Raw genomic sequence first — 14,550 nt, 5'->3', positions numbered from 1 at the left:
AGAGATAACATGTTATGCCATTAATATTATGGATACTATACCATAAATATGTTACGTTCATATTATTTACATGGTGTAAAAAATACATATAATATATTTACAGTATCATTAGATGGCACTAATTTTAAAGAACTTTAAACCTCAGGATTTGCCAATTTAGATAGATAGAAAGTTTTTATTGCACACAAAATAAGTAAAACGCAAGGAAACTAAAAACTAACATAATTGTAAAGCCTTATAGTAATCAGGCAACCTTTGTTTTAGTATAGAGGTTTGTGTACAGCTGAATAAGTATCATTGCTTGTAAAGTCGGGCCACATCAGAACAATGCCAAAGTGACAAAATTTCGACAGGCAGTGCAGTGGACATGAGAGAATGGTCTCACGGCAATTACTGCTTAACTTTTCATTACCACAGATTGTTGACCTCATGGAAAAATAATCAAGAATAGAAAGTTTTTTTACAAGTGCTTTATAATCGTAATACCACCGGTTCAGAATGCGCTTCTTAACGAGAATCTCATCTTCAGTATCGTCCGGAGCCCTTTTTAAATGACGCCAACTGCAACTTTACTAAGAATGGCGGATTTTCAGAGTACTTTTCAGAATACCTGCACAAGTTCAAGTGCAAACATTGTGTCTGCAATGAAAGTGTCGATGAGTCGACCTTTGCTTCTACTTTTCGATTGCTCGCAACACAGTCGAATTTGGGAGGACCCGCACCAACAAGTTCAAATAGAACTGCGCAGAGGCTCTTCCCGCCATTCTGGAGAGCAGAGAGCTATTCTTGCTATTTTGAAACAAACAATAAAAAGGAACAGAACCAGATATCCATCCATCCATCCATCAGCCTGTATGCGTCCACTGCTGGACATAGGCCTTTCCAAGAGCGCGCCACCAAACACGGTCCTCCGCCAGATAGTATAGACCCAATGTTGTTTAATATTATTGAATATAAAAATTAACATAGGCAAGTTGCATGGTTCTGTCCCTTTTCAAAATCACACAAACAAAGGAGATTTTTTTATATCAAAATTATTAACAGATAACGTCTCCGGCGATCATATCGGGGGAAGCAGCAATAAATTAAAAAAAAAAACTGTACTAAGAATGGTACATTGACCGAGATTGTGTTGTGGCAGAGATACGATCGTTAGTGACCGTACGTCCGCGATTGCCGTTGAGTGAGGCCCCGCGTTGTAGTACTTGTAAAAAATTCATACAATTTTGATGCCAGCGAGATTTTTGCAGCTGAGGTGCGGTTTTGATTATGGCACGTCTGCAAGGACCTTAACTTTAAATTTACATATTATTATATAATCGATAAATAATTGTTGATTTTAGTGCTGATACCACATACTACTAATTTTTCTGTTATTTATTACATTGAACTAATTTAGGTATATTTTAGTGTATAATTGTAAGATACTATTTTTATTTTAAAAATGTTTTTTAAACGAATGTGTTATTGTATATTGCGGATAAATTAGATTATGATTGTTTTAAAACTAGAATAGGACAATAGTAACACACGCTAGCTTCTTTATCAGAACTGAGTAAAATCGCTTTATATTAAAAATAATCCTGAGAATTTCATTAGTCAATAAGCGATAAAATTTAACAGCTACTGCAGTCGAGTAGGTATATATTATTATGTATTGTAATTTTATGTAATGTAGTGAAGAAAAATATTTTATTACGTACATGTAGGTTAATGTGATGATTTTTATTTTTAAATCCAATTAGTAATCGGATAAAAGAAAGGTTGTCAAAGACCATGATTACGAATTAACTTTTACTATTCTTATTTGAGTTACGACATTTTGTCACACTCGTCACTTATAATGTGTATATCTCTTCAATTTTATCTATTTTTAAAAGTGTGTCTGTCGTAAGAACTATTTATTTCATTATAAAATATTTTCTATGATCTCCTTTTAGCTTTAATTAGTTCCCGGTTGAATTCGGATAAGCTAGGCTTTCTTACACAGAAACCGTGAGGGCCAGACATAAAGATTAAGCGGGGCTGGCAGAGGTTTGCCACGATACGAAGTGTCTGGCAATGCTTGACGTAATTTCTATTACTATTCCGAAGAAAATAAATCACTTTACACTTTATCTGCCAAAGCCACGATGATCCATACTTCATAATTGCTGATCGTTCCTCCCTGTTGTAAGGTTATTTTTAAAAAGTTGATTTGAGTTGTCAAAAATAATATAAAATTATTAATTTAGCTGATGAAGGTAGTTTGATAAAATCGATATTTGGCTCATTCGATGTCATACAATCTGTTACTAGGAGGCCAACAAGATTTAACTTGCATAAATACGGGTGTTTTGAAGGTTTTAGTTCAGTCTCCTTCCGAGATTCGGAGCGATATCGCATATTTTCGGTATTTGGGTTGTGAACTGGATAATTAGATGTTGTGATAGCAATCACGCTTTAATTAAATTATTTATTTTGGCATTAGTTTGTTTAGATTAAAACTCTCGGATAACCTTGCACATTAAACTTGTGTTTTTTTGTGTTGGTTTTGGAGAGGACATTCCAATAATTCGATAAAAATATTTAAATAATACCTGCTTTTCTGAGTGACGCCAATACTGTGTTGAAGACAATGCGCACAGAAATTTTTAGTTTTTATAAAATAACAAAGGTGTGACCCTCACGGGCTCTTAGTCCATTAGGAAAGTATGTGCCAGTGTGTCTGACTAGACATGGAAATGAATTACTTTGAAGGCTTTGTTCAGGTTAGAATTGAGGGAGGTATTTGGTTGAGATATTGTTTGGTTTGAGATTGAGGATGCAGTATCAGTGTTTTTATGTTTCGCTTAGCAGCGATGAGGTGATACCCGCGCAACCGCCAGTCCGTCGAGCGATAGACTGGCGGTTGACAGACAGATGCAAACCCCATATGATTTACTCATGTGAGCGCTCGTTTAGTGCTCGCGCTTCGTGGTAAATTTTTACTCGTACTTGGACCAGTGTGCCTAGTGGGAGATTTTTAACCTATTCATTCGGTCGCGTAAAAGTTGAAACAGCGCCATCTAGTGACAAGAAGATGGCGCTGTTTCAATTCCATACAAAACGCAGTTAACTTTTACGCGATCGAATAGGTTAAAAATCTCCCACTAGGCACACTGCCCTTGGTCCTCGCGCTCACGTTAAGTGTCATTAGTACTCCCGGTGATTGAACGTTCTAATTGTTGTATGTTCTACGTATTATTATTATTATTTAAAAAAAGCATTGAAAAAATCGGCGGCAAGATAGTTGGTAATTCTACTGCCAATAGCAGTTCTGCGACGCAATTGATTGCGCTGCGGGATCTTGCTGCTGACTTCACAGCTCTTGCAAAATGCTCTTGCTTACATATCGAGGTATTTATTCGCTGTGGGGCCTGCGCAGATGAGGGATATTGCCTGTAAAAGACAAAAGACTCTCATCTTTTACTACGGCGTTTCAGTGATCGGTTTTTGTCCTACGTGGACAATAGTCCCTCGTCTTCGGAGGCCGTTAATGTGAGGGAGCGTTTTGGTTTTCATCCTTTTGCTGTGGGGCTGAAGGTATATATAATCATAGGATAGAGACCATAAGGTCCGCTCAGAACAACCATTGCTAATGCTCAGACTCACAACTCGGAACATTACACATTTATTTTTCTAATATAAGGCCCAATTTCGCCAAACAATTCTAAACAAGGCATTAGCTGATGTCTCTTCAAAAAATTTTGTTTGTTCTATTTCATGTCATGATTTGACATAACTTTTGAAAACCGGCCACTTGCGAGATCGGGTCACACATGAAGGGTTCCGTACAAGTTTTTTTTTTGTAACCGAAATTCACAGTTGTCGGAGTCTCTTTACTTGTGCCACAGGAGTGGAGTGCTTGTGCTATAAGACATTGCTACATGCTAAATTTCATGATTCTAGGTAAATCCTACTTTACAGGTTTAAGTTCTCTTAAAAGGCACGGCAAATGGACAAACAGACAGACAACGAAGTGGTGAAGGAAAACATCGTCAGGAAACCTGCATGCTTGAGAGTTGGCCATAATAATCCCTCAAATGTAGTTCCTTTGTTACAATAATAATTTCCAATTTCCTTTTATTGTCATTCATGTAAGCAATATAATTATAAATATGTTACTTTTTGCACACACACGCATGGCAGTATAAATCCAATGTAGGTACCAGAAATTACGCGACTCACAACTCAAAAAGTTAAGGCAGATTTGGATGGGGTCAGTTACTGGCTTCAAATTCGAGGCTAGCTACTGCCATCGGTTAGATTGATTTGAAGTCAGTACCGTAACAGTTTACAAGCTGTCAGGTCATTGCTGACTTAGGGCAATAGCGCACTAGCGCGGTGCCGGTTCCGAGAATTCATTGTTCCCTACTGGCTTACATAAATCGTAAACAAATAACCAAGATTAGTGAAACCTAGTGACTGCATGTAAACAGTGTGAGTCAGTAGCCGACGTAAGCACTGATGCCTGTTACTGACCCAATGTACATCAGCCTTTACGCCCGTCTGGCTTCACGCATGCTGACATGTGTGTGAGTGCGTCTGTTATCGTGTTGTTATGAACGGACTTTCTGTTTCGTGGTGTAATATGACTATTTGTGCATAGTGATGTATGTAGAAACCAGATGCATTTGATTATAAAGAAGTACACAGCGTAGGTTAAATTTAGATTTAAGTTTAAATTGTTTGATAATATTTTCGTGATGTTTTGAAACAATAAAACCTATTTATTATAATTTCCGTTGTTTTTCTTTAATAGGCGATAGAAGAAAATAATCCCTTCATCCCTTTTGAATGCTAAAGGCCCACGCCAACCTGAGGTGTGTTGAATCGAGCTGATCGAACTGAAAGTCCTCATCATCATGATCAAGCCATCACCGACCCAGGTTCACAGCACAAGTCTCTCAGAATTGAAATTGTTTAGGCGATGATCCGCCACGCTGGCCAAGTGCGGATTGGCAGACCTTACTACACACCTTTGAGAGCATTATGGAGACTCAGACATGCAGGTTTCCTCACGAAGTTTTCTTTCACCTTTATATGCATTTATTGCTATATATATGTGCATTTTATTGCTTAAAATGCGCATAACCCTCGACCTCCCGAATAAGAGGCCGTCTTAACCACTGGCTTGCTGACTAAAATTATGACAAGCGAATCGATTCGAGGCACTGCGGTGCGTCGCTGATGGATGCAATTCCAAAACGACAATGGTGGTGAAGCTATAGATATATCGCATAACTGAGTAGGCATCTGCGGGAGGGTGACAGTTGCCATAAGTTGACCAATCACTGAGCTCTCGCGTCACGTCATCACACCCCTCCCGCACTAACCCACTAGCGTAGGAACCTACTCATTTAAATGCCTCATACCTTTACAAAACGTTGGGATCATAAATGAAGAATACTGATAGATTTTATCGATATTAGTTATTGTTATCGAAGACAAGATCGATACAATTTTTATTTGACCACGAAACAATAACAATTCTACGTGTGTATTTAGGTATGCATTGGGGCCATTGGGGCAAATAAAACACTAACTTTAGATATTAGCTGCTGTAATAATCGTTTTGTACATGTCTCTTAGGCAAACAATGACCGATTAGTTCATACAATTATGACATGTTATCACAAGAAAAACGCCTGCCATAAAAGTACATGCAATTAATTATCTATACAGAGTTAGTGCACAATCGCAATGAGGCGCTGCGCCGGAACACTATGACAAATATTAAGTCAGCACTCGACATTAGGAAAAGTGTTTTTACGTACCTTTAGTGCCTTATATATTTTAATTGGCCGTCGGCCAAACTAGTGCATATGGCACCGTCAAAAGTACATACTAACACTTGCCCTATCCCACATAATATAATTCTCAGAAAATAAGTAACGTCTGGCGGTTCTGGGAACTTGGACCATGTATGTCTTTCTTTAGCTTAACTCATACAAGGCATTCTTAAAAATAAGCTAGATTACGCACTAGGCACTAAAATCGAATTACAAACACTGGAATATCCAAAAAATGCATTAATCTATAGGTACTCTTTCCGCGGATATGATCTCTGTTACGTAATCCCATGAAACTATATTTTCTAATTGAATTTCGAATGTTTATTTAACATGTTTGTGATTGGTTGGTGACTCAAAATGGTTAACGCCCACGCCCACTGGGATTTCTTTCCCTTCAATCAGCCTGTATGCATCCACTGCTGGACATAGGCTTTTCCAAGAGCGCGCCACCAAACACGATCCTCAGCCTTCCCCATCCACCCGCTCCCCGCCACCGGTCAGGTCATCGGTCCAGCGGGCTGGAGGTCGTCCCACACTGCACTCGGTCTCCACTCCAGAACACGTCTGCCCCATCGGTCGTTGGTTCTGGCACAGACATAACCTCTGCCCATTGCCACTTCATCTTGCATATCCTTTGAGCCATATCGACCGCTTCTGTTCTTCAGTGAATTTTCTCGTTCAGGATTTTATTTCTGAGAGTGGTACCCAACATAGCTCGCTCATAGCGCGCTGAGTGACGATTAGTTTGTGGACGAGGCTAACTGTCAGTGTCCACGTTTCCGCTCCATACGTCATCAGAGGTTTGCACTCATTGAAGACCCTAGTCTTTGCGGCATCGACGATTCGGAGATCTGACATAATTTCTCTGATACCTGAGATAATTTGAGTGGGCTTTCGCAACAGAGAGAGTGCTATACCTACTGACTTTCCGCGCATAGTGTATAGTACCTACCGAAAGCACTAAACCGGCCGAAGACCGCGCCTGACAAGCATTGCTACACCTCCTCGGAGTTGCTCACGTCGTATCTCATATCATCGTATATTTCCGGCAAGAAGTCGAACTCCTCCCCGTTTCCATTCTCCAGCCCCTTCTTCATTTCCTCCCAACTGAGGGTAAACTCTGGATCGAACAAACTGAAAACATTAATGATTAACTATAAAAAACCGGCCAAGTGCGAGTCAGACTCGCGCACTGAGGGTTCCGTACTCGAGTATTTTTTCCAACATTTTGTGCGATAAATCAAAAACATATACATGATACATGAAAATAAATAAAAATCTGTTTTAGAATGTAAAGCCCTTTCATATGATACCCCACTTGGTATAGTTATCTTACTTTGAAAATTAAAACACATTTTAATTTTTTTTAATGATGTAACCACAAATTCGGGGTTTTCAGATTTTTTCCTGTACTTTTGCTATAAGACCTACCTACCTGCCAAATTTCATGATTCTAGGTCAACGGTAAGTTCCCTATAGGTTTCTTGACAGACAGAGAGACAGACAACAAAGTGATCCTATAAGGGTTCCGTTTTTTTTTGAGGTACGGAACCCTAAAAAATATTTTTTATTCAATTAAACTTTTACAAGTGCTTTTGAATCGTCAAACACCTATAGTGCCCGGCAAACAACTTGATTGGCGAGTGCACGCAATTGGTTGATCAGTCAGGGCGAGTGCACGCGATTGGTTGATCAGTCAGGGCGAGTGCACGTGATTGGTTGATACGTCGACTTTCGCTTCCCGGATTCGTCACCTTTCTCCCACTACGCTGCTTCAGGTCCAAGTTGTTGCCGGGCACTATAGCATGGTTTAACAGCTGTGATTGCCTAGTGGTTAGAACGTCCGCCTCTTAATCGGAGGTCGGGGGTTCGAAGCCGGGCACGCACCACTAACTTTTCAGTTATGTGCGTTTTAAGCAATTAAATATCACTTGCTTTAATGGTGAAGGAAAACATCGTGAGGAAACCTGCATGCCTGAGAGTTCTCCATGTACTTAAAGGTGTGTGAAGTCTGCCAATCCGCCTTGGGCCAGCGTGGCAGACTATGGCCTAAACCCTGCTCACTCTGAGAAGAGACCCGTGCTCAGTAGTGGGCCGGCAATGGGTTGATCATGTCATAGCATGGTTTTAGCCGGTCGGCGTCAGTCCGTTTTATTTGCAATATATTGTGAACTATTTAAAAATACAGGATTTTTAAAAGTTTTTTTTTCGTAGTTTGTTATGGTATCTTATCAGTAATCATCACTACTATCGCCTGTCTTCGTTTTTGCTAACCTTCTGGTTACCCGTGTATAATAAATTCATGTCCATATGGACTAAAAGTCACCAGTGACCAGATGCAGTGCTCTGAATAAGTAAGCAACAAGTATTTTTTATTTAAATGCAGTCGTGGGGTGCATCGCGTCGCCCAGATGTGCAACACATGTTTAGACCTCAGTTTATGACATCACGATTTCTTATGAATATAATAATACCGTTTGTATAATACTTGAAGCTGTGATAGCCCAGCGGTTAAAACCTCCTGCTTATAATCGGAAGTCGGGGGTTGATTCTGGGCACGCACCTCTAACTTTTCAGTTATGTGTGTTCTAAGCAATTAAATATAATTTGCTTTAACGGTGAAGGTAAACATCGTAAGAAAACCTGCATGGGTGAGAGTTCTCCGTGATTTTCTTAAAAGTGTGTCGTCATGATCAACCCATCGCCGATTCAACACTAAGCACAGTTTCCTCTCAGAATTAGAAGAGTTAACAGGGCTCTCTCCGTCACTCGTTTCATACAATCGTAGTTCCAATTTCATTTGAATATTAAGCAACCAAAGTCCATGAAATTTTGCAGACATATTCTAGAAACTAATATCTGTCTGTGGTGTTTTAGATTTTTCTAAAAATATGTAGTTTTAAAATTACAGGGGCTCAAAGATTTGTATGAAAATTTTTAAGACCGCGTAACTTTGAAACCGAATATTTTAACAGAAATCTGAAAACCACAGACATTACCATAGATATTAGTTTCTAGAATATGTCTGCAAAATTTCATGGATTTTGGTTGCTTTATATTCAGATGAAATTGGAACTACGATTGTATGAAACGAGTGACGGAGAGAGCCCTCTTAAGCCACAGTCTACCACCGTGGCCTAGTGTGTGGAGTCTACCAATCTGTACTTGGGCAGCGTGGTGAACTGTTTCCTGAACTCTCCTCGTTCTGAGAGGAGATCCTTGCTCAGCATTGGGCTAGCGAGTGGGTGCTTGTACCTGCTCACACAGTGCATGAAGGGGCGTATGTTGTTGGAATTGAACACCTGCACCAGGTTGGAGTAGCCGGTGCAGTTGGACCACTGAGCTTCTGGGGCCGTCAGCATGCCGACCGCCTTGCCCCGGCACACCAGCGGCGCTCCGTACATACCCTGGACGATATACTCGTACAATATGAGCTTAGAATAAACACAAACATCTCTAGTGCGTCGTATTCCTCATTGCTGACGGTCGCGACACCTTTCATTAATAACACAGGGATTTATAAGCTCTTCAATAAATTAAAATTATGATCTACATAATATTATAAAAGCGAGCGTTGTCATAAGTCACTCACACAAACATATAGTTATGACTTCCTGAAGCATGCCAGAAGTAGAGTGAATTAGAGTGAGGGAATTGAAGGAATTCTCGGTTTGATCCTGAATCGACGATATATCAAATATAAGCTGTGGGTGACGAGTAATCAAAGAAAAGTTGTCGATTCATAGGCTACCCAACGTCAAATGTAGGAACATTTGACGCCTGCCAGTGACGTCTTGACGTTTTGTTACAAGTTCTCTAACTGTCGTGAACTGTGCCTAAAGTCCCAACTACAACGTTACATCGCAGTCGGATAAGTGATATAGAAACACATAATACATTCATTTTATTATAAACTGGTATTGTTTACTTAGATAAATAGTAACTTACATGACAAGGTTGAGCTTCTCTATTAGGCTGTAAAAATAGGTTTTGATAAGTTTTCTCCTACAGCTGGAATAAAAACGAGCCAAGTGCGATACAGACTCGCGCACCGATTACAGAACCCTCACATGAAAAAATATCCGAGTTCCGTACTCGGGTATTTTTTCCGACATTTTACACTATAAATCAAAAATTATAATGCATAAAAATAAATAAAAATCTGTTTTAAAATGTAGAGGTAAAGCCCTTTTATAGGATACCCTTTTGGTATAGTTATCTTACTTTAAAAATTGAAATTACTAATTATTTGTTCATGACCACATTTTCTTTTAATTTTTCTTTGTGATGTAACCACAAATTCACAGTTTTCGGATTTTTTCCCGTACTATAAGATCTACTTACCTGCCAAATTTCATGATTCTAGGTCAACGGGAAGTAGGTAGGTACCATATAGGTTTTCTTGACAGACACGAGAGACGGACAGATATACGGACAGACAACAAAGTGATGCTATAAGGGTTCCGTTTTTCCTTTTGAGGTACGGAACCCTAAAAACTCACGTCTCGCACGCATACAGAGACGTCGTCGTCGTCAAATTCTCCCGTGTAACCACGGTTGATCATAGCCTTCTGGAACTTGAGCGTGATGGTGTCGCACCACAGGGTCTTCTTCACTACGGCGACGAATTGGACTCGGACGTTGCGCTGCAGCAAGAACTTGTGGGGCAAGTAGATTTTGTCCTACAACCGGAATTTATTTGTTACTAGACGATGCACGCGACTCTGCCCGCGTGGATTTAGGTTTTTCGAAATCCCGTGGGAACTCTTTGGTTTTCCGGGATAAAAAGTAGTCTATGTGCTAATCCAGGATATTATCTATCTCTATTCCGAATTTCAGCCAAATCCGTCCAGTAGTTTTTGCGTGAAGGAGTAACAAACATACACACACACACACACACACACACACACACACACACAAACTTTCGCCTTTATAATATTATAGTGTGACTAGACGACGCACGCGACTCCGCCCGCGTGGATTTAGGTATTTAAAAATCCCGTGGGAACTCTGCTGGATAAAAAATTGCTGAAGTCAATCAATCGGTACCTTTCATACAAATCGGTTAAGCGGATGGGTCTTTAGGAATCCCGTGGGAGCTCTTTGATTTTCTAGAATAAAAAAAAAATTCAAAAGAAAAATAAAACCGCCTTCAAAAACCACAAAAGCACTAAAAAGTAATAAATAATTTTTGTTTAGTTACACGTGTAATGTACCTAAGTATAAAGTCGAGCGAGCATAATAAAACAAAATTAGAAATCCAAATGTGAAGCTCGCCCGACTTCATACCTAGGTAGGTACATCACACGTGTAACTAAACAAAAATTATTTATTACTTTTTAGTGCTTGTGGTTTTTGAAGTCGGTTTTATTTTTCTTTTGAATTTTTTTTGTTTCACAATTTTTAGTGGCCCCACTGTACTATATTATGGCTATGCCCAGTTAAAACCATACTGTTTACTAAGCTATTACACTGATCGCGAGCAATTTGCTCTTATCCATTGAGGAGTTCTGACATTCTCCATCTCCGAAGATATTCATCAGATCTTCACCAAATTTATATGGGACCACCTGCACAGTATATCCCTTTCAAAAAAAAAAAATTCAAATCGGTTTAGGGGTCTTTGAGTAATCGGTGAACATACATTAAAAAAAAGATTCCGATGAATTGAGAATCTCCCCCTTTTTTTGAAGTCGGTTAAAAAGTAGCCCTTGTCCGTCCGTGACAGCACTTACTCTATGCCAGACCAAACCTAAGCCTGATATAGAATAACGTGTTGTTTTGGTATGAACTACCGCTTCACCTTGTTCAGGGTATCAAGTTTATTGCAGCTGTATTTGTTATTGAATCGATGCATGTCCCAAAACTGACTTTGGTTAAGATGTCAATAATACTCAAGAGCTCAATGTGGTCTCTAACGACGGATACATTTTGGAAAGGAGCCAAGGTACACCTACCCCTTTGTAAAAGAAATGCCAGCCGGCCATCAAGCACTGTTCATGCAGACTCATCATCTCCTCTCCCTTGTAGTAGACCTCTATAGGTCGCAGAGGCACCTCTGCCAACACGTCGGGCACCTTCCTGTATAGGAGCAAGATGGCTGGCGACTTCTGTATCATGTACGTTCTTTCGGCTGTATTGTTACTCACTGCAAAAAAAAGCCGAGTGCTAGTCGAACGGACACACAAAAGGTTCCATTTCTACTTTCCTTATACAAGAAATAACACCTTCTATTTTTTTTCATTTTCATGGTGATTTTGAAATTTTTAACCCCCGACCCAAAAAGAGGGGTATTATAAGTTTGACGTGTGCATTCTCATGAATAAAATTATTATTTATATTATATTTGCAAGTTGTGCCACAGATGACTTTATGCTCTAAGGGTTGGTTATCCCGGCGTTTCCTTTATTTGAGGATTAAAGCCAAAATGCCTCAAGCAGAAGGAACGCCGGTATAAACTGTGTCATGTGTGGCACAAATCCAAAAAAGGTTCCAGCTTATCATAACGCTGTATGCCTTGTACATGCACAAAAGCATACAGCACTGATTTTCAGCCGGGACCCCGATCCGGGCGACGCCACGGTTGAGGTTGCATCTAGCGTTCATTGAAATTGGTCCACTTAGAATAATAGACGACTAGTCACTCAGAAGTTAGACAGACCTATTTAGGTGTTAGATCTAGCCCTGACACTGACACCCAGTTTATTATTCAATTTAGGTAAATCTTTTTCATGACCACTCTAGCGCACGTGTTTCTTTGAAAAGTTAGATAAGGTTTTTTTCTGGCTGAGTGTCATAATGATCTTAGTGACTTGTACCTGTGATTTACGCTGATGGGTCAATCAATCAATCAATCTGCCTGTTTGCGTCCACTGGTAGACATAGGCCTTCCCAAGACTGCGCCACCACACACGGCCCTCTGCCTTTCTCAACTAGCCACTTCCTACCTCTGAAGATCATCGGTCCAGCGGGCTGGAGGTCATCCCACACTACGCTTACCGGTACGCGGTCTCCACTCCAGAACACGTCTGCCCCAGCGGCCAAAGGTTCTGCGACAGACATGACCTACCCTACCCACTGCCACTTCAGAGTCGCTTTGGTACTCCTAGGGATTTTCTCGTTACGTATTTTGTTCCTCAAAGAGGCAGCTAACAAAACCCGTTCCATAGCACGCTGAGCGACTGAACTTGTGGGTGTTGTGGTGGTATTGTTGATGGGTCGTGGGTCGTGAATTCGGCCGTTGATGGAGATACTTACGTTTGGGTATAATGATCTTAGTGACTTGTACGCGTATGCCTCGCCGTGGGTGTCGGTATGATGTGCCGGTGACCACGTTGATCGCTCGAGTGTCGTGAGTTAGGAGGGTGGGGTCGGTGATGCAGACCATCGCAGTGATGACCGCTGTACGGGACACTAAGGTACCCACGCACAGGCCACGGTAGCGGGAACTGAAGTATACCTACAAACAGTTGAAATTTTAACGGAAATATCGAAGTTACTGAATTGAAGATCTCTCAACGGAAACAAATAGAACTCCTACTAGGTATTAACGTCAAATGAGTAGCAGGGAGTCGATGGGCTCAGGCACAAACCCATGGAGTTTAATAGACGTCCACGCCTTGAAATAGTTCTCTTGTAGAGATCTAGAACAGTAACGTCTAAGTATCGGTAGAGTCTACAGTCTACACCGAAGAAGTTTAAATGATGGCGCTGCAATATATCTAGAGAGACTGTGGAACTAACTCCCTTCAGCGGTGTTGCCACTAGATTCATGGCTATTCAAGCTGTGGACCAACTAATTCCTGAAAGGCTGGCAACGCATTGGCGGTTCCTCTGGTGCTGCAAATGTTCATAGGCGGCGGTGACCATTTAACATCAAGTGACCCGCCTGCTCGTTTGCTCGCTATTTTTATTTATAAATAAAAGAGAAGTTCAAGAACTTTTTATTTTGTTGTGTTATTAGGTGTAGGTATACTTACTAAAAAAGGTACGGAACCATCTCGCGGCCTAAAGGGTTCTGCTCCGAAACTTAATGGTATGGTGAAACCTGGATTCAGAAAATAATTTACTATAATACTCGATTTAATATAAGTATAAAGCTAAAGCGGTGATAGGCGAGAAGAGACCAGTTCATCATCATTATCATCAATGATCAACCCATCGCCAGCCCACTACTGAGCATGGATCTCCTCTATGGCTGAGATGATAGAGCGCACTTTGACTTTGTTCAGACTTAAGACACTGTTAAAACGAGACAGCGTTATACCGCTGGCATAAATCTGTCTCGTTTTAAATAAGCAAAGTCAAAGTGCGCTCAATAGATTTCAAACTTAGAAGACTGAGAATTGTTTAGGCCGTAGTCTGCCACGCTTGCCCAGTTGTAATGGCAGACTTCATACACCTTTGAGTCACTATGGAAAATTCTCAGGCATACAGATTTCCACGATGTTTTCCTTCACCATTTGCTTATAATACACATAACTCCAAAAAATTAGAGTGCCCGGGTTCGAACAATGGATATTATAACAGTATTTTTAGGTTGACAAAAAAAGATTCTGACGAATTGAGAACCTTCTTTTTTTGAAGTCGGTTAAAAAGAACAAAGCTAAATACGTACCCAAAATAATGAAATATTTCCATTTGCACATAGCGCTATTCGGAGCGTCATTGCATAATGTCATTTTGTATCAAGCAAGAGCAATAATCCACGAAGTTACGCTTCGCTTCATTCCTA

The 14,550-nt window shown here is 40.3% G+C and overlaps 1 protein-coding gene across 1 annotated transcript; it reads right to left on the bottom strand.

Annotated features, from left to right (window-relative positions):
• Positions 1-6,346: 6,346 nt before the first annotated feature.
• On the bottom strand, positions 6,347-14,550 carry LOC123880706. Its single transcript, XM_045928992.1, has 8 exons — positions 14,434-14,550; positions 13,796-13,863; positions 13,074-13,275; positions 11,774-11,964; positions 10,319-10,498; positions 9,765-9,791; positions 9,072-9,223; positions 6,347-6,950 (listed from the first exon to the last, which is right to left on the bottom strand). The coding sequence occupies exons 1-8, from the start codon at positions 14,495-14,497 to the stop codon at positions 6,812-6,814; spliced, it is 1,023 nt and encodes a 340-aa protein (XP_045784948.1). The 5' UTR covers positions 14,498-14,550; the 3' UTR covers positions 6,347-6,811.

The sequence above is a fragment of the Maniola jurtina genome, chromosome Z (assembly GCF_905333055.1).
Source record: "Maniola jurtina chromosome Z, ilManJurt1.1, whole genome shotgun sequence".
Lineage (NCBI taxonomy): Eukaryota > Metazoa > Arthropoda > Insecta > Lepidoptera > Nymphalidae > Maniola > Maniola jurtina.
Note: the sequence above shows the minus strand (reverse complement) of the source record. Positions and strands in the feature narration are given on the sequence as shown.

Bases quoted from the DNA above. Each gene is read 5' to 3' on its own strand.
- LOC123880706 (XM_045928992.1), bottom strand. From the start codon at position 14,497: ATGACATTATGCAATGACGCTCCGAATAGCGCTATGTGCAAATGGAAA. The intron at 9,792-10,318 runs GTGAGTTTTTAG...CTATTTTTACAG, and splicing joins TCTCTGTATGCGTGCGAGAC to CCTAATAGAGAAGCTCAACC. The intron at 6,951-9,071 runs GTACAAGCACCC...TAATGTTTTCAG, and splicing joins TTCATGCACTGTGTGAGCAG to TTTGTTCGATCCAGAGTTTA.